At 58.7% G+C, this 25,716-nt stretch overlaps 9 protein-coding genes across 13 annotated transcripts; all 9 read left to right on the top strand.

Moving 5' to 3' along the window:
* Nucleotides 1-240: 240 nt before the first annotated feature.
* On the top strand, nucleotides 241-6,876 carry ABB37_06108 (hypothetical protein; the record flags this gene model as incomplete). Its single annotated transcript, XM_015804359.1, has 1 exon — nucleotides 241-6,876. The coding sequence occupies exon 1, from the start codon at nucleotides 1,201-1,203 to the stop codon at nucleotides 6,874-6,876; it is 5,676 nt and encodes a 1,891-aa protein (XP_015656933.1). The 5' UTR covers nucleotides 241-1,200.
* A 662-nt stretch (nucleotides 6,877-7,538) lies between these two features.
* On the top strand, nucleotides 7,539-12,057 carry ABB37_06107 (hypothetical protein; the record flags this gene model as incomplete). The annotated part of the gene is made up of 1 exon (XM_015804358.1): nucleotides 7,539-12,057. Exon 1 carries the CDS (start codon nucleotides 8,191-8,193, stop codon nucleotides 12,055-12,057), a length of 3,867 nt encoding a protein of 1,288 aa, XP_015656932.1. The 5' UTR covers nucleotides 7,539-8,190.
* Nucleotides 12,058-12,936: 879 nt separating this feature from the next.
* Nucleotides 12,937-14,557, top strand: ABB37_06106 (putative tubulin tyrosine ligase protein; the record flags this gene model as incomplete). Its single annotated transcript, XM_015804357.1, has 1 exon — nucleotides 12,937-14,557. Exon 1 carries the CDS (start codon nucleotides 13,160-13,162, stop codon nucleotides 14,555-14,557), a length of 1,398 nt encoding a protein of 465 aa, XP_015656931.1. The 5' UTR covers nucleotides 12,937-13,159.
* Nucleotides 14,558-15,053: 496 nt separating this feature from the next.
* On the top strand, nucleotides 15,054-16,353 carry ABB37_06105 (putative mitochondrial GPI-anchor transamidase subunit 8 (GPI8); the record flags this gene model as incomplete). 2 transcript variants are annotated; one of them, XM_015804356.1, is made up of 1 exon in its annotated part: nucleotides 15,054-16,353. In XM_015804356.1, exon 1 carries the CDS (start codon nucleotides 15,508-15,510, stop codon nucleotides 16,351-16,353), a length of 846 nt encoding a protein of 281 aa, XP_015656930.1. In that variant the 5' UTR covers nucleotides 15,054-15,507. The 2 variants fall into 2 exon arrangements, with proteins under 2 accessions (XP_015656930.1, XP_015656929.1); XM_015804355.1 differs by having other exon boundaries at nucleotides 15,058-16,353.
* Nucleotides 16,354-17,016: 663 nt separating this feature from the next.
* On the top strand, nucleotides 17,017-18,336 carry ABB37_06104 (putative mitochondrial hypothetical protein; the record flags this gene model as incomplete). Its single annotated transcript, XM_015804354.1, has 1 exon — nucleotides 17,017-18,336. Exon 1 carries the CDS (start codon nucleotides 17,134-17,136, stop codon nucleotides 18,334-18,336), a length of 1,203 nt encoding a protein of 400 aa, XP_015656928.1. The 5' UTR covers nucleotides 17,017-17,133.
* A 774-nt stretch (nucleotides 18,337-19,110) lies between these two features.
* Nucleotides 19,111-20,690, top strand: ABB37_06103 (hypothetical protein; the record flags this gene model as incomplete). Of its 3 annotated transcripts, none has more annotated exons than XM_015804353.1 (1): nucleotides 19,111-20,690. In XM_015804353.1, the coding sequence occupies exon 1, from the start codon at nucleotides 19,362-19,364 to the stop codon at nucleotides 20,688-20,690; it is 1,329 nt and encodes a 442-aa protein (XP_015656927.1). In that variant the 5' UTR covers nucleotides 19,111-19,361. The 3 variants fall into 3 exon arrangements, with proteins under 3 accessions (XP_015656927.1, XP_015656926.1, XP_015656925.1); XM_015804352.1 differs by having other exon boundaries at nucleotides 19,197-20,690; XM_015804351.1 differs by having other exon boundaries at nucleotides 19,238-20,690.
* A 404-nt stretch (nucleotides 20,691-21,094) lies between these two features.
* On the top strand, nucleotides 21,095-22,222 carry ABB37_06102 (putative mitochondrial chaperone protein DNAj; the record flags this gene model as incomplete). Of its 2 annotated transcripts, none has more annotated exons than XM_015804350.1 (1): nucleotides 21,095-22,222. In XM_015804350.1, the coding sequence occupies exon 1, from the start codon at nucleotides 21,482-21,484 to the stop codon at nucleotides 22,220-22,222; it is 741 nt and encodes a 246-aa protein (XP_015656924.1). In that variant the 5' UTR covers nucleotides 21,095-21,481. The 2 variants fall into 2 exon arrangements, with proteins under 2 accessions (XP_015656924.1, XP_015656923.1); XM_015804349.1 differs by having other exon boundaries at nucleotides 21,191-22,222.
* A 947-nt stretch (nucleotides 22,223-23,169) lies between these two features.
* On the top strand, nucleotides 23,170-24,090 carry ABB37_06101 (putative mitochondrial hypothetical protein; the record flags this gene model as incomplete). Its single annotated transcript, XM_015804348.1, has 1 exon — nucleotides 23,170-24,090. Exon 1 carries the CDS (start codon nucleotides 23,308-23,310, stop codon nucleotides 24,088-24,090), a length of 783 nt encoding a protein of 260 aa, XP_015656922.1. The 5' UTR covers nucleotides 23,170-23,307.
* A 903-nt stretch (nucleotides 24,091-24,993) lies between these two features.
* ABB37_06100 (putative mitochondrial hypothetical protein) lies at nucleotides 24,994-25,302 on the top strand (the record flags this gene model as incomplete). The annotated part of the gene is made up of 1 exon (XM_015804347.1): nucleotides 24,994-25,302. The coding sequence occupies one exon, from the start codon at nucleotides 24,994-24,996 to the stop codon at nucleotides 25,300-25,302; it is 309 nt and encodes a 102-aa protein (XP_015656921.1).
* Nucleotides 25,303-25,716: the final 414 nt, after the last annotated feature.

The following is a 25,716-nucleotide window of genomic DNA, read 5'->3' as shown; positions in this document are numbered from 1 at the left end:
GTGTTTCAACGCTGTTGGCGCATCGAGCGTGTGAAGGAGTGGCTGCCATTGTCGTCGCCATTTGTTTTTTTTTCCTAGTTGCGGGTACCTTCCTTTGTGTTGTTGCAGCACATTTTTCCGGTCTGCCATTACGCAACGCTCTATTATTATTATGTGTGTGTGGGGAAGCATTGTTAACCGCATCATCAAAATGTCCTTCTTCCTCCTTGTCCTTCTTCCTCCTGCCTGACTTTACATGCAGCTCTTGAGCAGCGGGAGAGAGTCTCGCGACGGTGCTACTTTGAGCGGACGCCATTTTTTCGGCAAGGAGACCTCTCCGTCTTTCTTTCCTTGATTTTTAAAGATTTTTGTGTTCTGTTGGATCATCATTCCAACATGCGTAGCCTTCGACCCATTTGAGCACAAGCGTCGTTCTCCATTTTTAGATATTTCATCTTCGCCATCCTGCTGTTCGGTGTTCTCCTCCTCTTCCGCCGTCCTCTCCATCGTGTTGACTTTCTTTTCTGTTTGTTTTACGTTCACGTTCACGTTCATAGATTCTTTGTTTCTTTAGAGCCTTCCCTTGCGATTGGCTTTTTTGGCATTTTCGCTCCCTTTTCCTTTTTACCGGAGGAGGGCCTTCCATCTGTGCACATGTCGAATGTGTTCCCGCGCGGTGGGCGTGGCGGGGCCGACCGTGCCGTCGCCGATCCCTCTTCCGCCTCCGCCGCCTCTTCCTCCTCGTCGCTGTTCAACGCGCGTCCGCCGCACCGCTTATCGCACGAGCTGAGCGCCGCTGCCTCGCCGACCTCACCCTCCCTCGATGACATTCGTGCTCGTCTGCACGATGTAATGCGGAGTATTGACGACACACTAGTCGAAGCGGAGGCGTCCCCACGTGCATCGGCAGCGCCACCAAAACTCCAGCCTTTCAGCGCCACACCGGCGTTTGAGGCTTCCGCCGAAGCATCATCGCAGACCTTTCGGGGACAGGAGGCGGAAGGAGGATCGAGACCTGTGCAGCGGCCTCCACCACACCTGCGTGTCACGTATCGTGCGGGCGACTCTCCATCTGCGTCCACCGCCTGGCCCAGTCCACGAGCTGCTCCGACGGGCTCCTCTGCAGCCGCAGAGCTTGCGTTCTCCGCCCCTCCTTTGGCTCCCCCAACGCGGTCTCTTTGCCCTTTTCCAGCAGCAACAATCCACGCAGGGAGACGCTACATGCCCGCCGGTGCTGCACAGGTTCGTTCGTCTTCCTCGTCTTCCATCTCTGACGAAGGGAAAGACGAGGAGTCTGCGGCGACCAGCACCACCGCCGGAGCAGGTCTCTCGGCCACGTTTAAAGCTACCTTAGATTACTGGCGAGCCGGCGGTCACCGCACGCTGCATCGTGTGCCGACAAGTGAGAAGAACATCAGCTTCTCTGCCGCTGACGTCGCCGGTGCTGTTCGGCGCGCTGCGCCGGCGCCATCTGTTACCTCAGCCGTGTCCAGCCAGACAACGGCCTCGAAATACATGAAGCCATCCACCGCTGCACGTGAGTATTTCTGCAGTGGTGGCGCTGGCACGCGGCCGTCCAACACCATCACAGACACGCTCACCAGCACCAGTGTGACCACGACGCGCTCGTCGCCGTCCCCTTCGTCGGCCTCTTCGTCTTCTGCCGCTCGAGAGGACCGGTTCGCGCCGCGACCTGCGCCATCAGCTCCGTGGGTTTCGAGAAGCCAATTCACACACCCCCATGACAACTCGGCGAATACGGCGGCTGCTGCGGCGAGAGCGCGGAATTACCCGACATCGTCGTCCATAAGTCCGGCGGGTGACGCGCCGCCTTTCAGGGGGAGCCCGGCGGCGGATCCACCTTCTACTCCGACCCCGCTGCCACACCCGTCTACCGTCCCTTCCCTGTCGGCTCGTTTGGCGGTGCTGCGTGCTACGGACGCGGTGCAGCGCAGCGCCCTGCTTCAGCGCGACGGCGCCAATTTGGCCAACCAGAGCGCTGGCGGTGGTCGGACGGACGACCGCTTAAACGACCGATTTTCTCCTTCACCTTACGGGGGCAGGTACACGGAAGTGCAACGGCACAAGGACCCGCGGGACGCTGTGGAGGCTGCCTTTCGTCGTGAGGAGGACAACAGCAGAAGAGGGCCCTTCCATCCACCGAGACCAGAGGAGGACAGTTTTCATCGCGCGCCTGCGGCGTCCGCCGTCGTCGACACGCCCCTGCCCTACCGCACTTCGCCGTACAGGAGCCACCGTCCTCCCTTCTCCCCTCCACCGCTCCAGAGCAGCGACGCTGGCGGACACCACCACAACCACGACCCACGCAACGCTCAAGCGTGGAACGGTGAAGACGGCGATCTTCAGTGCGGTACATGCGGCATCAACGCCAGCCGTGACAGCAATGCGCTCGTGCGCAGCTCCGACGGGTCGCGAGTGAACTCGCCGAGCTCCGCCGAGCGGCGCACCCGCCGAGAGGCACGGCAGGATGAAACGAACCATATCGTCGACCTCGCACTGGCGCGACAGGCAGCGGCAGAGGAGGCGTGGCGAGAGAGCCAGCACCATCTTCGACCGCCGCCTCCCCGTCCACGCAGTCTCTCTCCCAACTGTCCTTCATTGCGCCAACACACGGCGGCCCTAGTCCCTACGAGCCCTTATCGAAGGCATCAAGCGAGGGAAGGCGGCAGAAGCGGAGGTAGTGTTGAATACCCGGCCAGCACGGCGCTGCTGGATGCCATGCAGGCCCGTCTTGCTCCCTACGCCGCAAAAACCGCTATGATGACGGCAGCCGACGACGAGGACGGTGCGCTGCCGATGCAGGAGGAGCTGGCAGTGCGGGCGAAGCTCGCGGCACGACGGAGCGGCGAAGGAGCTCAGGGCGTTAGTGACAGACCTGAACACCACTCGACAGAGCTGCAGCTGCGGCAGCGACAACAACAGGATCACTACCCACGTCTGGGTGAGGTCCGCGGCACGGAAACTGCGCGGCAGCAGAAGAGAGAGGTGGAACGGCCAGCGAACGTACCGACTGACGCACCGGCCAACATTCCCGCCAGCGAGGCGAAGGAAGGAGGCCCCAACGCGCTGGAAGCCGTTCGAGCACATGCGGTACAGCTCGAGCGGCTTCGCCAACGAATGCAACGAATGCCGGCTCCCGCAAATCCTGCCTCGGCACAACCCACAAAGACAAATACGACTGTAAGTGAGAAGCCGGCAGCCGCGTTGCGAGACGTCCCGGCGAGTGCTTCGTCTGCGTCCTCGCTGAACATTCCGGAGGTGCCGTCGTCGTCGGGGCACCGCTCCCTGCTGGCCGACCCTGCGCTCATGCGCACGCAGCAGCATCGCGGCAGCTCGAGAGATGCGACAACACGGGCAGCAGCGACACCTGATGTGCCCACAAGGGCGGCGGGGCACCCAGGGACACCCCTCCCAGAGAGAAAGATGACGAAACTCTCTACTGCTGCGGCACTGACCGCGACATCGGTGGAGGTGGACTCGGACGCGGAGGGGGAGGAGGCGCCTCTGTCGGGCGTCTCGGCGAGTTCATTGGACGATCGTGAGCCGACGCCGGAGCGAGTTGTGGCGCACACGTTGAAACGGACGTCGCCGGCTGAGGCGGTCGTCAACAATGCTGGCGACGCCGCCGCCGCCTCGCGGCAGCCAAATGCGGTGCGTCGACTTCAAAATGATGGCGATAGAGGCTGTAAACCAACGAAGGCGGCACCTTTACGGGGTGCAAGGACACCATCTGCCAATGCAACGCAGTACGCTGCGTGGCTCTCGCAGAACACGAACAGCGACAGCGACGATGCGGACGCAGAAGACGCGTCGCAACACGATTGGGCCTCCGCCACACAACTCCCACCTGCACGACCACCACGGGCAGCACCTCCCCCGCCAAGCGGTCCAACGGCACAGCCAGAAGCGTCAGCATACCGTGGCGGGCAACGCGGACAACCGTCAACACAACCTACGCAACAGAAAAGTTCACCCACAGCTGCCGGCGCAGCTGAAGTGGCAGCCCCATCTTCCTTTGCCTCGCCCGCTGATGAGCAATGCCCGCAGCGGAGAAGCCGCACCCCCGTTCCATCTTCCTACGCGGAGGAGATGCCATCGCCGCCGCCAGCAAAGCCTCCCACTTCAGACGCACGCCTTCCGCAGGGAGCAGAAGGCAGCAACACGCAGAACCGCACTCCCGCAAGCGACGCAAACACGCTGAACAAACTCGGAGAGGAGCTCAAGAGAGCGCCGACGATGCGGGCGACTTCACGCCCGTCGTTGCCTATCGAGGACGCGGAGCGCGACATCGTCTCCTCCTCCCCGTCCGCTGGTCGACAGCAACACCGCGGCAGCAGCACCCCGAGTGACAACGACAGCGCATTGGATGAGGTGGCCGACGGCGGCGGTGGCGCGTGGACCCCGGCACGCCTGGCCGCCATCCAGTCCACCCTTCTGCACGTCTCTCCAACGCGGGGCACGGCGTGGCAGGATGGGTTTATATCGGCCCACCACAACAACTACGGTCCCTCCGCATCGTCGTTGTCTTCTTCTTCCTCTTCTTCCCTGCCCGACTACGGGGTGTTATCCCCCTTTGCGCCACCAACGACGACGAAGCAGAGTGCGCCGCAGTCACAGCCACTGCTGCGTTCGGCGTCGCCTTCCAACTCCCTCGCCCACGGGCCGTCTTCTCCTCCTCCAACGAAGTCAGCGCTGAACCCGCCGGCTCCCGCTACTGCTGCTGTTGCGGCTGCTGCGGCTACCAGCTCCGGCGACCCAACACTCGCCTATCGACGTGCAGTGCGACATGAGGCAAACAGACGGGCCGTCCTGCGTGCGCAGGCGCTGCTGATGGAGCACGGCGTGTCGGTAGAGGTGCAGCTGGCGGGTCGGCGTCTGCCTGCGGCGGTGAAACTGTCGAAGGACAAGAAGGAGCTGCTCTTCTTTCTCGAGCGCATGACGGAGATCTCACCGCCGTTGTCGTCGTCGAGCACGCCACGCGCGCGCTCCCTCGTCACTCCCCCACCGTCTTCGCGGAGTCGCCCGCAGCCTTTGCTGCCGGGCGGCGCACGTGGGCCGATGCCAGATGCGGGGCACTGGTCTACGGTAGTAACCGCACGGGCAACCGGCCCAGAGTCGTCTGTCCCTTCTTCGTCCCCACGACGGCAGCGCTCTCCCGTTTCGCCGCGGCAGCAAGGGGCGCTCTACTCGGTGGCCCCGTCGGTGCTCCCGCGCAGGGGCGGCGGCGACGACGGAAGGCGGGGCCCGCCCCTACAGCCGAAGCTGATGGCTGGACCTCCGCCGCCCAACTTTGTGAAGCTGCCACCTAGCGCCGTGCGGCTTCCTTCGAACCGTGTTGGCGCCGGCGCCGTGCACTTCGCACCGACGAACCAACCACAGCATCCACCGGGCCGCTTCAACAGTGCTCCTCTTCCTCCTCAGGTACAACGGGCATCACCGGCCCGCTTCCGCACGCCAGCCCAGTCAAACCCACACCCGACCCTCCTGCCGCCTGCCTCAGACCCCCCATTAAACAGCCGAGCCGCAGCGCCCTCTTCTTCTACGTCTGTCAGGGGAGCTGCTGCTGTTGCTGCTGCTGCTGCTAGGACTTCTCGCACGCCCTCACCCGAGTCTACTGCGCTGCGCCTGCCCACTCCCCCAAGGACGGTGCACGTGCGTGAGTTGCATCACTTCCCGTGCCGCCACGCGCGCGTCTACGTGCCTTACGGTGTGATGGGATACGAAGAAGACAGCGGATTTGGTGGACCCGGCACGTGGGAGGACGTGAGCGGCATCTTGTGCGGCCCGGCCAGCTACGAGGTGCTGCGGCGCTACAGCTGTCCGCTGTTTGCGAAGGTGCGCGGTGGCGACTACGTGCCCTATCGCGTCTTCGTTATCATTCCTGAGTTTCAGCGCATTGATCTCCCGCAGGACGCCGTGCTGCTCGTGCTGGACTTCCGGCAGCGGGCTGATTGGGTGCTCTTCCTGTTGGCGGTACAGCCGAGTGCGGCGGGCCACGGTGGTGATCTGGGTACCACCGCAAGGGACGGAATGGGATCGCCGACTGCTGCGTCGCGTAGCACGCGGACTCCCGTCTTGTCCTACGGACGAGCGCTGTGGATGCTGGCGGTGCAGCGACTCCAGCGTGCTCGTGCGCTGCGTGGGCTGAACCCCTTTGAGTCGCGAACGCAGACGTCACCGCCCCAGCAGCGGCGAGGGCGGCAGCTGCGGACCGAAGACGACGGCGAAGAAAGAGGGCAAGTGGGGTCAACTGACTCAGCCGCCCTACGCAGCAAGGCCGGCGCAACCACAGCGGCTGTTCAAAGTGGGCCCTCTTCCGCCCCTTCGTCGTCCCCTTCACAAACGGCGCGCGCACCTGCCGATCGAACCGCATCGCCCGGTGCGGCAGCGGCTTCTCTCCGCTTTGCCGCCCCGGCTGCCACCACACCGGCGTCGTCGCTGCTGCCACGTCGCAGTCCTCTGCGGAGCGATGCGATGCAGCCGCGTGTCGGGTGGCAGAGCGGGCAGCCGGGGCGGAGTTCACTCCGGCGCGTGCCGCTGCCTGCTGCCGCGGCGCCATCCGGCATCCCCCGCCACCAGCGGTCCGACAACGACCCTCAAGTTGTTGCTCCCCCCGGCGGTGCGAAAGGGCTACGGAGAGAAGGGGCTCGCCCACGGACGGCCACACAGGGGCCGAGTCCGCAGGGGGCGGCGTTCGCCTCCGCCCCGCCTGTCGACGCCGGCGACACTGCAGACGCTTCGCCGCTCTACGCAGAGGAGAAGTCGACGCCGCGTTTCCGCTTGTTGAGGCGCGTGGCGAACTCGTTGAGCAGCAGCAGGCGCAGCAGGCGCAGCAGCGCACCGAGCAAGCAATCGGCCGCGAAAGCAGAGAACTAATGGACGTGCGAGGTGTGTCTCTCTCTCTCTGTGTTTTCTTGTGTTGGCTTCAAAGAGGGATGGCAGATTCCTCCTTTTCTCGAACGTGCACTTCTTTTTCTAGACTATCATCCGTTGCCTCTACTTTTTTTTTCACCCCTTCGCCACCTTCCCTCAACTGTACCACTACGACCACTTCTTGGTTTGATCTACACCGGCTTCTTCGCATTAGATGGGTGCAAAACCTGCAGCCGCTGGCGTGCAACGGTGACGAAAGCTTTGCCTTTCTGACAGCACGCATCAACCCAACGAAGCCAAGCAAACAGAATAATAATAATACGAATAATAATAGAAAACACGTTCGCTATGGCTTCGACGTCAAACACATGAGACGTAGTTCTACACCGACTGCCGTTTCTCACGCAAGGCCTCTTCGACATCCGCTTACTCTTTGTTACTGCAGCTCTTACATTTAAAAGGCGCGCCATCTCTCGCGAGGACACACGTGTGAGAGGCAGCAGCAGCGTTGTTGCGCCGCTTGTGGAACGTTCGCTCGCCAAAAAAGAAAGGAACACGAAACGACAGCGAATGCACTGTGAAAGGCGGTGTGGTGTCTCTGGAGAGCTTGTATTCTATTTTCATCATCTCTTTCTCCCGCATTCCACCTTATTGTTTTACTTAAAGTGAAAGAAAGCAAATAGCCACGTGTATTTTTCTTGTTCTTAAGTTGGTGTATGCGTGTGTGGGTGCAGGCAGAACACGCTGTTTGATCGCACCTCGTTGTTCTCGCGGTGTGCAGCGCTGCGACTTGACAGGACCTTCCCCAGACAAGTGGCGAGACGGCAGAACCCCGTTTTGGTGTTCGTTCTTCAGGCGTTTCCCAGAGCCGACGCACATACAAGGAAGTACATTAGCCGTTGAAAGTGGTGTCTTCGTGTTTATTCCGCCTTCTCATTAAACGTACTCACATTATAGATCATTGGATAGACACAGATATATCTATCTATCTATCTATCTATATATATATATATATATATATATAGATATATATATATTTCTTTGCTAGCTCGCTTGTCTGTGTATGTACCGCACGAACACACACACACACACACACACACGTAGACGTTGTCTGGCTGCTTGCTTATCTTGTTGTTGACTTCGAGGCAGTTTTGACGCTTAGTACACGGTTTTCCTTTTCACAGCGAAGCCGCTCAGCTGCATAAACATACACATTCACCCATCTGCTCGTTCTCGTTGCTTTATTCTGTTGTTGTTGTCGCCGTCTCGCCATCTCTCGTGTGCGGCTTGTGTGTGCGTCAGTAATATCTGGTCGTCATGAATGGCAGCTTTAACGCACACGTCGGGGGCAGTGCGGGGCAGGGGACGCCACCGATGGGCTACAGTGCGAGCGCGAGTCCCAACGCGAACATGAGCAACAGCAGCAGCGGCAGCGGCGGCGTACGTTTTCCATTGAACTCGGCGATCTCGGCTCGACCGACGAGCGAATCCGAGCTGACGAACGATGCGCTTGCCCATCTCAGCGAATTAGCCACGGCGGCGCTGACGTCCCCAGATAAAGAAACCCGCGACGGCGCGGCGCAGCAGCTCCTCTTCCTGAGCAGCTACGAGTACTGGGACACGCTGCGCACGCTGCTACCACGCGCACAGAACAACTATCTGCGCTTCATCATCGTCAAGGCGATTCTCTTTCTGGTGAGCAACGAACTCGGACCGCAGGAACGCACGGAGGTGCAGCAGTACGTGCTCGAGTACATCCAAGAGCGGCGCCGCAGCGGCGAGGAGCTGCCTTTTTATCTGCGCAACGCGCTCTTCTCTGTCTTTGCGTCCGCGCTGTTCGGCAACTGGAAAATTGCGATCATCCGCGCCGAGTCCGCGGAGCAGATGAACTCCACCGAGATGGCCGAAGAGATCTTCGCGAAGCTGCGAAGTTACCTGACCACCGACGAGACGCTCGACTGTGTGATGGAGATACTTACCTTCTTCGCGCGGCAGAACTCGAAGCACTCCATCCTCTCCGTCAAAGGAAGCTTTGCGAAGCAGGTCCTCCCCTTCTTCTTCAGCGCGGCGGCGGATATGCTGTCCGTCTCGCCGGCGAAGGCCGCCGTGGTCTGCAGCACCGCCTTGGAGTGCGCCCCGGAGCTGGAGGCGCCGCTCATTCGCATTTACCACCCGTCCGAGGCCTCCATCACGGTGCTGCGGTGGCCGGCGTGGGCCCCGGCGCTGTCCAGTGCGATGAACCAGTGCGGACAGGCACTGCTGGAGCAGCCGGACGGCCCGTACGCGGCGGTGCTCGCGCGGCTGCTGCGGCAGTGCTCAACGGTCACGAGTCCGCAAGAGGAGTACATCGCCTCACGAGATGAGGTGGCGAGTGTGTTGCTCGACGTCTCGCAGCGTCTGCTGCTCAAGGTGCAGGAAAATCCATCGCGGACGGAGCTGCTGCGGCTGTCGTGCGCGCTGCTCGTCAACACCTTCGAGCGCAACGACGAGGCGACCGTGGAGTTCCTAGCGCGCCGCCCCGAGCTGATACGCGTGTGGGCGGACGCGACGCGATACATTCTCGACCAACCCTTTAGCGAGGAGGAGGCAGATCTGTACCAGGCGCTGCTGCACCTCTTTTTCCTGATTGCGGAGCGACTGCTTCCACCGAAGCCGCGCCTGCGCAACGCCCTGGAAGAGCCGATGGAGAGCTTCTACGGCGCGTCTACGCCGCCGAGAAGCGCAAGTCGGGAGCGGGTCGAAGAGCGCCACTCACAGTTGCAGTCACCCATGTCGGGGCCCCGCGGACCCTTGCCGAGCGACCGCGCGCGTGAGGTGGAGCAGCAGGTGGTGGAGGTCTTCAGCGTGTACATGGACTTGATTATTGACACCGCCCACCAACGCGAGGACTCGCAGGAGCTGCGCAGCGGCGCCACCTTTGTCCTGCAGACGGAACGCATGTTGCAGCCCATCGCGGAGGTGCTCTTCTGCGAACGGGTGGACCTCCTCCCACAGCTGGTCGAGCGGCTCCACCAGACGATGCACCAGTACGAGTTGTGCGTGCGGGCACGTCGTGAGCAGGCGGCGGAGCAGGGCAACATGGGCAACAATAGTAATAATAGTAGCAAGAGCAGCAGCGGCGGTGCGGGTGTGGGTAACGTGCCGGGCTACAGCGCCGCGACGCAGTCCCTGCTGCAGGAGCTGTACATTACTATGGCGATGTACAGCATGAACATGGGCAGCGGCCTGTCCGCCATGGATGCAACGACCACCCCGCTCTTCTTCACCCACGTCTGTCTCTCACGGCTCTCCGTGATTGTGTCTATTTTTGGTATTGCGCTGCTGCAGGGCACGGCCAGCCGCGATGACACCGTCCTCAGCTCCATCGCAAGCTTTGCGCGTCAGCTGCTCGGGCAGGAGGATCAGGTCACGGAAGATCTCCTGTTGTGTCTGTCGCTGTTCGACGACCCAGCGGAAGGGGATGCCGGGGGTGCTGCTGCTGGTGGTGGTGGTGACGTTTTTGGCAGCTCGGCCGGCGTGCCGGCCGGTCCCTCGACGGTGCCGGGCGGCAGCAGCGGCGGCAGCGGCAACGCGCAAATTCACATTGGCATTCTCCGCGCCCTCTTCTTCTTCTGCGGTTGCGTCTACGAGACGAATTTGTCGCGCAACGAGGACTTTTACGAGATCACGGTGAACCTGCTGTGCTACGTCTATCGCTACCACAGCGACCAGGTGGCGCTGGTGGCAGACGCGAACATGCTGCTGAACCGCATCGTTGACTACGGCTCCAGCGGGACCTATTTTCTCGGCGCGGACAAGTTGATGGGCTTGGTGGACGTGGTGAAGGAGGGCCAGCTACCGCTGCTGCAGACGCATGGCCCGGCCGGTGCTGCCGGCTTGACGAGCGAGGCCCTCGAGGCCCGACATGGCTTTCTCACCGCCTTCACCTTTTACGCGGAGACGCGCTACTACGCCGGTTTCCCCATCGCGGATGTGGTGAACACCATCACAGAACGTTGCTTCCGGGATGACCGCATGCAGGTGCATCCCCGGCTCGCCTTTCAGGATTTGATGGCGATTACAAAGGGTATTCATCAGCCCGATACGCTGCTGGTGATGCTAGAGGCGCTGCTCCGCCACAAGGACGTCTGCTCGGCCGTCGTGCGCTACGAGGTGCGGGCGGCGCCGGACATGATAGCGTGGCTCTCCGTGCTGTGCAGCCGCAGCCGTCAGTACCTGGAGGATCAAAACCTAAGCACCACCTCGTGGGAGCTGACGAGCGTGGGGATGAATGTGCTGTGCCTCTTTTTTAGCTTCCTATCGTACCCGACGTCTGGTTCGCCACCACCGGGCCAGGTTGCCGCCGCTGTTGCGAGTTTCAACGGCCAGTTTGGGGGAGGGGGCGGGGATGCGAGGTGCTGCACCGACCCACCTGTCGTTGGGGGCAGCAGCGGCGGTGACGGCTGTGGTGCGTCCTCCTTTTTCAACTTCCCCACGGATGCGGTGGATGCGTCGGTGGTGTACGACGTTGCGGACATCCTGCACACCTTCTGCACCGCGCCGTGGGCCAACCTGGGCATCGTGCTCTTCTACGAACGCACCACGTTGGAGCACTTCTTCTGTGGTGCGGTGGAGCTGCTGACGACGACGTCCGTGCAGTACTTAATGGCGGATGAGGGCCGCGCGCGGATCTTCGACGCGATGGCCGCCGCGGTGAATTCGACCGGCGACACCTTTCAGCAGCTGCACGTCCTCTTCATGCGGCAGGGTGTGTGGAACCGCCTGGTGCGTCTCGTGACGAGGTGTCTGAACTACGCCTACGCAGCGGAGTTGGTGTACTTACTGCACTCCATCCTGCGCAGCGACCACGAGGCGCGGCAACGCATCCCGGAGTACCAAGGGCTCGGCGGCTACACCTTAGCGGCGACCTTTAATGAAATTTGCACGTTGATTGCCGTGGCGCCGCACCTGACGTACCGTGAGATGACGGGGTGCTTCGACATTCTTCAGATGTGCTACGACGGTGCGCCGATTTTGTGTGGGGAGTGCGCGGATAAGCTGCTGGATTTCTGCTCTGCCTACCATCGGGTGCGACTGCGCCTCATCATCAACTCTCTGCGGCGCGGTGATGGCGAGCATCTCATGACGCAGTACATGACGTACTTCGGGCAGTCCTCTGTCGTGCCGGTGCTGAGTGCGTGGTAAAGCGGATGACACGAGGTGAGCGGGAGAGGGAGAAAACACCAAGGGGAAAGGCGCTGATGGGAACTGCGGGGAGTGCGGCGAAGAGAGGTGTTCTCTGCACGACGGGCACTGCTGTTTTTTTTCTTCTTATTTCTACCTTCTTTGACGTTGCACTACGCTGCGCCGCTCGCATCCACGTTTTGCTGCGTACGATGGGTTGGTGACGTGCAACCGCGATTTGGTTTGATGCTCTTGCCTTCTTTAATTATTATTATTATTATTGGATTTTGCTGTTGCTCTGATTGGACTCCGACGTTTCGTTCTTCTACGTTTTTTGTTTTATTCCTCTGCGTGACGGAGGGTGCCTTAATGGAAAGGAAGGGGGCAATGCGAAGGTGCTCACGTCGCGGAGGTGGTGCTGCACGAAGAAGAAGACCACAGAACCACTTTAAACCGCCAAGGCCTGATGCAGGTCTATTTTTTTTTTGCAAAGAGGAGCTCTTAAACGGAGGGAGAATAAAATGAATGAAACATCAAAAAAGCGAGGAAGTCACCTTCAACCTCGGACACCGGGTGGCTTTCAGCAGAGTCGCGTAGGACGCCCAGGAGCCGTCCGCGTTTGGCATCTATTTTTGATGATCACGGAAACGTGATGCGCGCGCGCTTTTTGTCCCGCTTTGCTCTGGCCGACCTCACTGCGTGTGTGCGTTGTCTGCCAATTTCTCTTCAACTGTTTATTTATTGTTCTGCTGTGCGAAGTAGAGCGGGCTTCTAGTGCCCTCTTTGCATGTCGCCGTTGCTATCACCTTTTTCCTCTTTGCTTCTTTTTGTTTTTTTTTCTGTATTTCTTCTCTTTCTCTTCTCTTCCCTTCTCGTCCTGCTCACGGCACGAAATTCGCAGCCGCACAAAAACGACTGTTTCTTTTCTCTTTTCCCCGCCCTATTACTGGCGACATCGTCGGTTTCTTTCTTCACTAACACGAGTAGGCGCTGGGTGCGGAGGTCGCTGAACTATAAGTCGGAGTGCGCCACCCCGCCTGAAGATTTGTGCATACATTTATCTCCCTACCCCCCTCAACATTAAAAAAAAAAACGAACCGTCAACACCGCATCTCGCACGACGATGGAGCACCGGCGGACGCGCACGGGACCGATTCGCTTCCGCAGCTTCCTGCGCAACACCATCCTCGATGTCATGCGCTGCCGAGGCTGGATTGAGACGGACAGCGAGACTGAGTGGGACTACTACTGGGCCGATGTCTCGTGGATTCGCGAGAACTACGACGGCCTCCGCTTAGATGACTACCAGCACTTAAACCACTTCCGCAACCACTACGAGCTCACCCGCAAGGATACAATGGTGCGCAATTTTAAGAAGATGGTGAAGCAGTTAGAGAAGGAGGGCGATGCGGAGGAGGTCGCGGCGTGGGATTTTTTCCCCGTCACCTTCGCCCTTCCGCAGGACTACAGCCTGTTTGAGCAGGAGTTCCGCCGGCACCCGAACACTATCTGGATCATGAAGCCGCCGGCGAAGGCGCAGGGAAAGGGCATCTTTTTATTCTCCAAGCTTTCACAGATCGCGGAGTGGCGGCGTGAGTTCAAGCAGCGCAACGGGTACCTGATCGGCGGCGGCAGCAACGCGAACACCGGCAGTGGCAACGGCAGCAACAACAATGGAAGTAGCAGCCCCGCGGGGGGCGGTGCGAGCAACGGTCCGTACTCCGCGTACGGGGCAGGGATGAACAACCCGTACGGCACCTCCGAACCGGTCGAGCCGTACCTCGCCCAGCGATACATCGCCAACCCGCACCTCGTCGGCGGAAAGAAGTACGACCTCCGCATCTACGTGCTCGTGCAGAGTTACCAGCCTCTCGTCGTGTGGCTGCACCGCACCGGCTTTGCGCGCTTCTGCCACCACCGCTACTCTCTGGACGACATCGACAACACCTACATCCACGTGACCAACGTGGCGGTGCAGAAGACGTACCCAAAGTACTCGGCTGCCTCCGGCTGCAAGTTTGGCATTCGCAACTTGCGGACCATCCTCACCGCCACCCACGGCGCGGCCCGCACGAACCAGCTTTTTGGGGACATTCAGAAGATGATTCTGCGCACCATCTTCGCCGTGCAGAAGATCATCATTCAAGACAAGCACTGCGCCGAGTTGTACGGCTACGACGTCATGATCGATGACGTGCTGCATCCGTGGCTGATCGAGACGAACGCGTCGCCGTCGCTCACGGCGGAGACGCCAGCGGATTACCACCTGAAATTTAACATGCTGAATGACATGCTTGACGTCATCGACTTGGAGAACCGACGCAGCGGCGACGAGGAGCGCATCGGCGGCTTCGATCTTATCTGGTCCAACGGACCAGCCGGCGTGTCGAAGAGCGACAGCAGCAAGGCGATGATGGCGTCCTACCTGGGCTGCGTGAGCGAGAACGAGATCCCGATCAGTCAGCTGCGACTGCCGCCGCGGCTACAGAACCACGATAGCAGCGAGCGGCCTCTCACGTAGTTCGCGAAGATCTCCCTTTGCCTTCATTATTATTATTATCCTTTCATGATTTCCTTGCGCTGCGTTCCGCTCGCACGATGTACATGAATGCGTAGAGTGCCGACTCGACGCAGCCTCTTCTTTCTCACCGAACAACGCAAGACAAAGAAATACAGTTAACGCACACACATGCTTCACTTTTTGTATCTTCTCTGCACTGTGCACGGCGAGGACGTGTGCTTGGTGCCGCTGCTTTGCGCGTTCCTTGCTCTCCTGCTGGGTCGTCTTGCCGTCGTAGGGCCGGTGCCACTCAGAGAAGAGGGAAAGGAAAGAAATGGCTGTGGCTTGTTGTGCCCCTTTCGCAGGCTGAACCAACGTCGCACACGCACTCACCACAGAACCACGAACGAAAAAAAATCGGCGATGTCGCAGTGGTATCTTCCCTCTCCCCTCTCTCACTCCTCCCATGTCTGATCTTTTGTCCTCTCTCTCTGTGCCTTCGCAAACGCGCTCTCAAGCAAGCGAGCCAACAGTGCATGTGCCGACGCAGTCACAGCGGCTGCCTCACACACTAAGAAAACACCAATAAGAGAACGGAAGAGCCTTCCAAGTTCCCCGATAGCACGGCGAGGGAGGCATTCCGGCGCGTACCAACCCCCGAAGAACAGAAGTTGAATGAACGTGCCGAGCCAACGGCGAGGCAGCCCGAGCTAGAATAGAGCGTGCCGATGAGCTTTTCGGCGCCTTCGCTCTGCCGGCGGCGGCAACGGGGCCGTCTCCTCACCCCTCTAGAAGTCGCCGTCATTGTGTTCCTTGTCGTCCTGCTTGCGTGTGTGCCTCCGTCCGTCTCCCCATGGAGGTTGGTGCGTGCCACGCCCTCCAGGAATGGCGGAAAGAGCAACAACTGGGCGGTCATCGTCTCCTCGTCACGGTACCTCTTCAACTACCGACACACCGCCAACGCGCTCACCATGTACCACACCCTGCGCCAGCACGGCATCGATGACGATCATATTTTGCTGTTCCTCAGCGACAGCTTCGCCTGTGATCCCCGCAACGTGTACCCGGCGGAGATCTTTGCCCAGCCTCCATCTTTCACCGAGGATGTGAACGGGCACACGGATATGAATCTGTACGGCTGCAGCACGCAGGTCGACTACTCCGGCAGCGACGTCGACGTGCGGCGCTTCTTGAGTGTGCTGCAGGGCCGCTACGACGAGAACACGGCGCCCACGCGCCGCCTGCTGTCGGATGAAAACTCAAACATCGTTATTTACATCGCCGGCCACGGGGCGAAGTCGTACTTTAAGTTTCAAGACGTCGAGTTCCTGAGCTCGGCGGACATCGCGGAGACGCTCACGATGATGCACCAGCAGCGCCGCTACGGCCGTGTCGTGGTGCTCGCGGACACCTGCCACGCCATTGCCTTGTGTGAGCACATCACGGCACCAAACGTGATCTGCCTGGCCGCCTCCGGTGCCGAGGCGGAGAGCTTCTCCGACCAGTACGAGGCAGCCCTCGGCGTCCACCTCATCTCCTACTGGATGAACGAGATGTACTCCTTGTTGAACGGTACGAGCTGCAGCGACCCGACGGTGAAGCGGTACAAGCAGGAGCGCGTGTCGCCGCTGCATCAGTCCTGGCATGACTTCAACTACCACCCAAAGCGGACGGAAATTAGCCGCGGTCACGCCGATGCCGCCCACCGCGATGCCGTCAATTTGCCGGGGGCCATCAAGAGCTGGAAGGTGGCGGACTTCGTCTGTGGCGAAGAACCGGTGGCGGAGTCAGTGGAGGTGCATTATGACCTGGATTGAAGAGGAAGGAGAACAGGGTGTGTGATGAGCGGGGTGATGGTGGCGCACGATGTGCGTGTGTGCGTCTGGCAGGCGGCGGCGTCTCTCACGTCTGGTGTGCACAGATAAAAAGATAATTACGATGATGAGAACTTCGTGCGCCGTCTCTTTCTTTCTTCTTTTAGGCGTCTATCGGTGCTGTTTGCCTTTCGTATTATCTCCCCTTCTTCTGCTCTTCGCTGATGCACGCAGCGGTGATGTTTTTTAAAATGGTTTTCTTCGGCTCCGACTTATTGGACGAGTTTCACTGCGTACGTACGCAAAGTAGCAAGCGACCTCATTCGACTTAAAGCATATATAGAAAAGCGAAGCAGAATTTCAGCTGTCGTTTCAGTGGAGACAGCAGGTTGGTGTTTTGTTCTATTGTGTCGCGTCAATGTTCATTGGCATGCGGTTACCGGCTCTCTTCCGTCTGTGCGATGTCGGCAGGGACAGGTTTCACTGCCCGTAAAAAAGGCAAATACATAGTACTACGTCTGCTGATCATTTTCAGATGAGATGGGGTCGTGCTTCTTCTTCCTCTCTTCCCTGCCGCGGGCCGCATCCAGCTTTCTTCTCTTCCACCTGTCTATCAACTTTGCATCTCTCCTCCTTTTCTTAAATAATCATCTTCTCACCATTTCAGTCCGCGTATTTTGCGGAAGGTCCCTCTGCTTTGCTTCTTGCGTCAACGGACGTCATCGAACCTTCGAGGACGCGCACCCACAAGCACCCAACACACACGCGCGTACGTAATAGTAAATGCGCGCGTTTTCAGCATCGGCGCCGCGCTGTTTACTGGGGGCAGCGTTCACCACCGCACGTCGCACCGCATCGAACTCCGACGCTGCGAATGCTGCGGGCCCGCCGTCTGCTGTTGCCGCTTCTCCTCCGAGCTCGTCCGCTGCCGGGCCGAAGGTGGCGCCGAAGAAGCCGCGTCGCCGCATCGCGAGCAGGTTGGATGCCGCCGATCTGCTGAAAGGCGTGCCGAGCGCACCCGGCGCCCACGCCGAGCTGTCCACCGCGGAGCTGGAGCGGAAGGTGGAGGAGATGTCCCGCCTGAACCCGAAGCAGCTCGAGGAGGTCATGCGCAAGTTCGAGGAGCAGGAGGACGAGAGCAGCCGTGTGCTGAGCGACGACTCGCTTTACCAGATGGATGTGTCCCTCAAGCCGCGCAGCTCCGGCGCCGTGCGGGTCTTCTGGAAGGACGTGGACGTGGTGGAGTTGAAGGACCGCTACCCGGGCTGGTACGCCGTGACGGTCGACGGGCGCAAGGTGAAGGCCTTCGAGTCGTCGCATGCGCTGGCGGTGCCGAGCCTCGCCATGGCGTGCTGCTGCGCCCAGGAGTACGCGGAGCAGACCGGCTACCTGAACAAGCTGCTGATGCCGATGTCAGACATGTGCAGTGGAGCTCTGCACATCGCCCCGCAGATGTTGAACCCCCGCATCGAGTACCTGCTCTCCTTCTTTCAGAATGACAACCTGTACTTCCGCGCGGCGCCAATTGCGGCGAGGCAGGACGCGATGATCGCCCCGATCGTGCAGTGGTTCGAGCGGGTGTACGAGATGGACGTGCCACGGGTGGCCGGCATTGGCGACCCGCACATCACGCCGCACGCGACGGCGAAGATGCGCGATGCCCTGCTGGCCATGAACATGAACCCCTATCAGGTGCTCGCCATGTGTGTCACGGCGCAGTTCACGAGCAGCCTGCTGCTGCCGTTGGCACTCTTCAACGGGGTGGTGGATCTTCCGACAGCGCTAGCGATCAACCGGGCGGAGGAGCACCACAACATCTCCGAGGCGGGGCTCGTCGAGGGCTACCACGACATTCGGGAGGCGGACGTCGTAACGAAGATTTGCGCCTGCGCGACGACGTGGCGGCTGATGGAGGGCGTCTCGCTGGCGAAGTGCTTGGAAGTGCCCCGCGTGGGAGGCGCTCAGGATGAGGCCGAGGAGGTGTGAAGAAAGATTTGCACGCACCATACGATGCATTGGCGCTGATTTAAAAGAAAGGAAGAAAGAAATAGGCATATGAGCTGTCTAATTTTGCGAGGTTGTATTGTCTGCGCCACTTGCCTCTGCCGACATTTTTTTAAGCAATGGAAACGCTATTGTTGGTGGTGTAGATCGGGTGGTTGTCCGTATCGGGTTTTTCTTCCTCGGTTCCTGGTTGTTCACAGAAATGTTTTCCCCTTTTTCTTTGTAGGATAAAAGAAGAGTTTAAAAGGTTGTATTTGTTGTCCCTCTGACGGCGGAGGGTTCTTTTTATTATTATTTCTGGCTGTGTTTGCTGTAGCGGCAACGCCGCTGCGCTCGGTGTTGCGGCGTGCAGGTGAGGTGGAGCCGCATGCGTGAAAGGGAAGACGTCCCATGTTTCTTTTCTCGGTTCTTTGCGTGTGCGTGCTTGCTGCGTGCTTCTTCCGTTTCTCTTTAACGCTATTCGTATTTCTCACCATAACACGCACCGTAGCACCTCCATCGATCCTTGCTGTTGCCAGTTGACCCGGCCACAGGAAGGAAGAGGGAGAGCCTTCATGGCGGATGAATCGGTGGAAGGTGTCTTCACTGTAACCAAGCGAATATGCAGCAAACCCCCACTCTACGCAGTGCACTGATTCTCTCATGCTCCTCTTTCCCTTCCCCCTTCCCTTTGACATCTGTGCGCATCGGTAATGATGCAATGCGCCATGTGGAACTGCATCGATGTCCGTTTACATATATCTATATCTCTAAATAGATTTCCTTTCAACTGTTAACGAAAAAGTCTTTGCTTTGCCCCTCTTCCCCTCCTTCTATTTATTTCGCGCTGCCGTTGTGTTCAAGCGGGGCCTCAGGCGACTCACCAGCTTCTCTTCTTTTGCTAGTTTTGCGTTTGATGTACCTACTGGAACTTCCTTTTCGAACTCCATGCTTGACAGACTCTCGCGCTATCCTACGTTACTTCTTCTCGAACAATAGTCCGTAAAAAGGCACAGCCGTCTGACGACATGCCACCGAAGCAGCTTCCCTCCGCCAAACCCACCCGCATGGCGGGCCCGGTTTCCTCTTCCCGTGCCTCCGGCAGCCGCCACGGTCAGCTCGTACCGTCGACGCAGAGGGGCGACGGCCGCAGCAGCAACGCACGCGCTATGCCTCGTGTCCACGGTGCTGCAGGTGGTGCTGCCGCCTCTTCATCGGCGCTCGTAGGTGGCAACAAGCCCGTTTACGGCGAACTCGTTGAGTCCGATGAGGTGCACGACGAAATCCGCGCGTTGGGCACCGAGGTGAAGTCCATGATCGCCCAACACCTCCCTCGGCACGGCACCTCGGAGGAGCAGGTGGCCTGGGGTGTTCGGCAGTTCGGCCCGTCCAAGGAATCTCGTGCCGCGCTGAACAAGGAGAACGACGCAGCCAAGTTGGCCTGGGAGAGAGGGGTGTACTGCGTGTGGCGCTGCACGGAGCAACCGAAGCTACGTGGCGCGAACAACGACTTCTGCTGTCGACTGGGCTACCGACACGTGTGCTTCTGCGGCCACCCAATGGCGGCGCACACAACGCCGGCGTGTGCGTCAAACATGGCTGCCACGTCCTCTTCGTCGTCGTCGTTGCCAAATCCCAAATTTTCCCCCGTGAGTGATCGACAACTTGCGCAGTGGAAGGCACCGTGCGAGGAGACGGGCTGCGCCTGCGCCGCGTTCCGCTACATCCCAAACTCACCGCTGGAAATCGGCGAAGGCTGGCTGACGCGACGCGCCAACTGGAAGCCCGCGGAGTGGAGTGCGAAGTGCCGCTGCGGGCACGGGCACAAAGCGCACGACCCGGCCTCCTCCTCACGCATGCGCTGCCGCAGTTGTGGTGGCTGCTCAGGATTCACCTCCGCATTCCTCTGTGTGGTGTGCGACCTGCCCTGGGAGGCGCATGAGACCGTCTGGGAGAGCGAGGGGGCTCGTGAGCAGGCGGGTTTCCCGGTGCGTGAGGCGTACGCTCCCCTGGCTAACTTCGAGTGGGATCTTCGGGAGCTGGTGTTGACGGATGCTACGATGGGCGGCAAGATCGAGCCGCCGGCGACGTACCTGGCGTTGCGAGGCCGTGAGAACACCTCTTCGCGAAGCCCGAGACGACGCATTGGTGGTGGTGATGGTGGTGGTCCCTCGGGGGTGCTGCCTCCGTTATCTTCTCCAGAGATGACAGCGACACCGGCGTCTGTGCCCGACGCGGCTCCGGCGGTGGAGGTGGAGTACTGCGCGGGGTGTGCTACCATTTACCGAAGCGCGGCGTCGAACTTCTGTGCGAAGTGCGGGCGACCGCGTCCGCGCCGTTCGACCACGTTGCGATAGCTAATGTTTTATTTACTATTATTATTGATGTCCTCCGATGTGCAATCATAACAAGACAAAAATACCGGTCTTTTCCTTTTTTTCTCGTTTTGTTGGAACTGCTCCATGTAGAATAATAGGGTCTTTTTGTCGTATAATCCACTCCGCCGCAGGAGGTGACTGCGTGTAACCAGAACGTTTGCATTACCCATCTGAACTCAACAACAACAACAAAGGATGCATTTTTCTCTTTCACCGAACCTGCCTCACTAGTCTGACTTTCAGAACTCAGAAAATGAAAAAGTCACGCGAAACAGCGCAAGTAAACAAGCCTCCTCCCCCCCTCCTAACACCCATCCACACACACACACACATGCTGACACACGCGTGCAACTCTTTAAACGTTGATGGTCATTCTTTTCCAAGAAGGCGTCTACCTCTTCCTCCGTCACGCACTTCCCACCTTCATCGTTTTTGCTATTTTCGTCCACGCCTTCCTCTTTTCCCCTCTCTCACGCACAGTATTCCCGACCTTAAGGCGGCTGCCTCTTCTTCTTGCTCTTTTTTCTTACTTTCCACGGCATCTTGCCCTCCAGAGACCCCGCCCCTCTCCCTGTCGAATTACGTTGATCGATTGCCGGTGTAAAGGCTCTTTGATTCGGGGTGTGTATTTGTGCATCGGAATTCAGATCGCTGCTCGGGAGATCACCACAGACGCCTCTGCACACGTACACGCACACACGTCGCCGTAAACAGCAAACGCTGTCTGCGTTTTAATATACACATAAGAAACCAAAGGAATAAAAGAAACGATGCGTGCGAGCAGGCTGTGTTTGGCCGGCCTCCGCCGTCTGCCCTTGTCAGTAGCAGCCGTCGCCACCGCCGGCACGCTGTCGTCGGCAGCTGCGACGGCTCTGCCACTGTGGAGTCAGGCCCGCTTTGCTAGCAGCAGCAAGAACCCTTACACGGTGCTCGGCATCAAACAGGGTGCTGACAAGCAGGCGATCAAGAAGGCCTACCGCGTTCTCGCCCGCAAGCACCACCCTGACGCACCGGGCGGCAGTGATGAGAAGTTTCGTGAGATTCAAGAGGCCTACGAGCAAATCAAGAGCGGGGTGTGGATCCGCAAGGAGCAGGAGAGCAGCGCCGGCAGCGGCGACGGCGGCAGCGGCAACGCGAACCGCTACAGCGGCTTCCGCTACACCACCCGGACCCATCACAAGAGCAAGGTCAGCTACGATCAGTTCTACGAGGAGCTGCACACAGGGAAGGTGAAGCGGGATCCGTTTGCAGACGATGACGAAGCCGAGGAGCCGGCCGCGAAGGACGCGCGCCGAAACCCGTTCGCCCTGAACGAGATCGCATTTCAGGCGTGGCTGCGGTTTATCATTGCGTGGTGCCTCCTCTTCTCTAGTCTCCGTCTCGGGCTGTTCATGATCTTCCCGCCCAGGTGGGAGAAGCCGCAGCGCAAGCCGCCGCCGCGGGAGTTGCGCGGGCAGAGGCGGCCGGCCCCGAAGCCGATTCGCGCCTCCGAGGACGCTATTGTGGCGTGACGAAGTGCCTGATGCAGCGTGGCACGCGCCTGAGTGTCTTCCTTTTCCTTTTCCTTTTTTTCTTTCTCGGATTGCTCCGAACTCCTCACATCTGCCGTCTGGACGCGTTTCGCTCAGTGTTGGGTTTGTTGGGGTTTGTATTTTTTCATTGCGCTGCTGTGATGTCGCGGTGGAGTAAAGAGACGGTGGGGAGTATGAATCTGGGCGTGTGCACGCTTGGTGGGGAGGGGCGAACGAGCGTGCAGTGAAGTGCAATTGGCGAGGACTTCACTCTCTTTCTCTCACTATATACATATATTTATTTATGACAAAGGAATCTGCTAGGTGACACCTGCGAAGGTTGCACGCCTCCCCTCACGTCAGCGCGAACTTCGCTCGGTTGTACCTACGAAGGCTTTTTGTTTCTCCCTTCTTCCTTTCCTTATGAATATTTATTTATTTCTTCTTCACGGCTTAATAACTGCGGCTACTACTAATAGTAGAGGAAAAAAAATAAGGAGCGGCGTAATGCAGAACCCTTTCTCTCCTCTCTCACTGCCTCTCTCACTGTCAGCAGAGGCTGGGGTCGGCGGTTGGGAGCGCGCAAGTCAAGCGTCAGACAAGTCGCTGTTTCTTTCCCATGAGAGTTTGGTTGGGGGGGGGGGGGGGGGTAGGGGAGGAGGGATGAGAAGAAGAGGAAAGAACAAATGAACTAATTCCGTAATGTTGGGGAGGAGGGTGCAGCACCTGTGAATGGAGTCGAAACTTCGTGAGTCCCCCCGCTCAACGTTCGGCAGGCGGATGCTGTCTTCTCGTCACCAAAGAGGTGATGCCGCTTTCTCTCTCTCCGTGTGTGTCCATGCGTTTACTAACACTTCTCTCTTGCCGTTCTCATTAAAACCTCCTTGATATTTGCACCTGTCGGCATGAACGGTTTGCTGACGTTGTCGCTGAAACCCATTCATTTAGTACCGTTAGCACGCAGCGGAGCGGGCATCCATCAGCGTGTGAGGCGCAGTAGGGTGCGCTGCCTCCTTTGTCTTTGTTTCTGTTAGCTCTTGCTTTGTTTCTTCGTAGCCTTTTTTTTTTATAGCACAGATCCGACGATGCTGCGACAAACGTGTGTGCTGGCGGCGGCGGAGTTCAAGCAGAAGTCCCGCTGGTCCGGCGTGTGGCCGAACATGCACTACGGTGCTATGTATCTGCAGTACAGCGTCGGCCGTCAGCTGCCGATGCAGGGCGTGAACTGGGTGACGCGTGACTCGAACCGCCTCGTGAACTTTAGTGCGCGCTACCAATCTGTGATCGACGACGTCGATGTGAAGCGCAACGAGGAGGAGCTGCAGATTGCTTTGACCGACGTGCGGTGGAACGACCACCGACGCATCTTCTGGCGGTGCTCCTTCTGCGGCGCGTCCTACCGCAAGAGTGTCTCGGTGCGCATCAAGTACCACGCGGGATGCAACTTCTGCAAGGGCCGCTACGCGTCGGAGGTGCTGCGGGAACAGACAGTCGTGCAGCCGCTGAAGGAGACGCAGCCCAACCTGTTCGGCAAGCTGGCGGAGAATGAAAGGAACGACAACGTCGGCTCGTTGGGCGTGACGAGCAAGTTCCGTGCGCAGTGGACGTGCTCGTGCTGCGGGCAGCCGTACCGCGCCACTATTCGCAGTCGTACAGGGCTGGTCGAGCCCGGACAGACGCCGCTGCATCCACAAATCACGCAGTGGACGTCAGTGTGCCCGTCGTGTGCGTGGAATGCGAACATGAAGTCCCTGGCGGAGCGGACCATGAAGGAAGGCCAATTTTTGGGTCTGGACGCGTCTCTGGAGGAGGTGGCGGCGGCAGGCTCTACGAAGAAGATTCCACGGCGAAAGAAAATGGTCGTGTAGGAAGAGAGAAGGCTTGTGACTTGACCAGCATCGTCTTTTCTTCCCCCCCTTCCTTTTTCGCTCTCCATTTCATTTGTTGTTGTGTGTGTCGTTGGATGACCGGCTTTGGGTGCTGTTTATTCTATCCTGTGAAGAGGCGACCGTTTGGTGTGCGTCGTGGTATCTCCATCTGCCTCTCCTGCGGTAAAGACCCACAGATATATATATATATGCTTTTACCATCCACGGCCTTTGTGTTTTCCGTCCCCTCGTTTGCGCGGGTGCTGCTCTCCTGCGATCAGACCCAAAGCGTCACAGTACCAAAGAAAGAATCTAATAATAGTATAAAAGAAACACAGGCGCGTAAAATGGAAGAGAGTGAGCTATGGAGGTACGAGGAACCGCCACGCCAAGCGAAGAAGATAAAAATAGCGGCAGATATTTTGAAAAACAAACAAACGCCAACTGTGTATTCCACGCAGCAAGCGCCGTTTTTTTTTTGTTTCCCCCCTTCGCAGACGAGCGGCCATTCACGGTGACACGCTTGCTGGTCTCTTGCGATCCTCCGTGGATTCGAACTGTGTCCACGAATGAATGGAACGGGGGCGCAGTGACGTCTATGTGGACGCTGCTCGTCGTCGGCGTGATATTCGCGTGTGTTTGTGTGTGTGTGTGCTGTGCCTGCTTTACGATTGGCGCTTTGCACGTGTAGCGCTTTTAACTGCTCTTTCCCTTCGTGCTTCGTTCTCTCCCTCGTTCTAATATATATTTATTTTTTCATCTCGTGTGTGTTTCTTCCTATGGAATGCGGCTCTGCCAACGCATCGTTTATCGTGCAGTAGAACACAGTGGCGGTGCTTGCACGATAGAGCAACGACGTCCTTCTTCCTAATCTCTGTTTTTTTTTTTAAGGGGGATTTCGACATGTCTAATCGATTCTTGCAGAAGTTTTATCTGCGGTGCGGCCACTGCACGGCAGTTCAGCGCAGCGCCCAGGGCTACAAGCCCATTGCGAACCCCATTCTTTTCAAGTCGGACGAGCACTGCCGCAACTACCACAACGAGCAGCGCCGTGCGGCGGGCTACGCCGGCATGATGGTCACCACGCGCTGTGACAAGTGCGGCCGCGTGCACTCCAACTGGAAACTGCTAGATGGACAAGAGTTCTTAGACGTGAAGCTGTCGATGACTCCGGCGGAGCGAGAGAAGCGTTTATGGGCCAGCTCGAGGTGAAAGAATCCAGCAGAGGAGGAAGAGAGAGGAGAGAGACGTGCAGCGGCACATTGTATTCGATTGTGGAATTTCGTGTGTTCGCGGATGTCGCGTCTTGATCGAATCCTTTTTTTTTCCCTTGCGTACTGTGGCCACGCACAAGGGCTGTGGTTATCGTTCTGTTGGTGGGCGTACTCGTGTGTGAAAGGAAGGCTTCTTACCTTTCTTCTTCTTTTTACAGTTTCACCAAAGAAAAAAAGGGAAACAAAAAAGCGGATTAAATCGCACGGCGTTGTTGCGATGAAGACGTTGATGGGCAGACGGGCCGTTTTCGTTTCAGCTCTCTTGATCGCTTCGTTTTCATTGCCGGTATTTCCTCTTCCTCCATTTTAAATAGAAACTAGGCGAAATGCATGCACAAATACCACCCGCCAG

This window comes from Leptomonas pyrrhocoris (assembly GCF_001293395.1).
Source record: "Leptomonas pyrrhocoris isolate H10 chromosome Unknown, whole genome shotgun sequence".
Classification (NCBI taxonomy): Eukaryota; Euglenozoa; class Kinetoplastea; order Trypanosomatida; family Trypanosomatidae; genus Leptomonas; species Leptomonas pyrrhocoris.
This window is presented reverse-complemented; position numbering and strand designations above follow the sequence as displayed.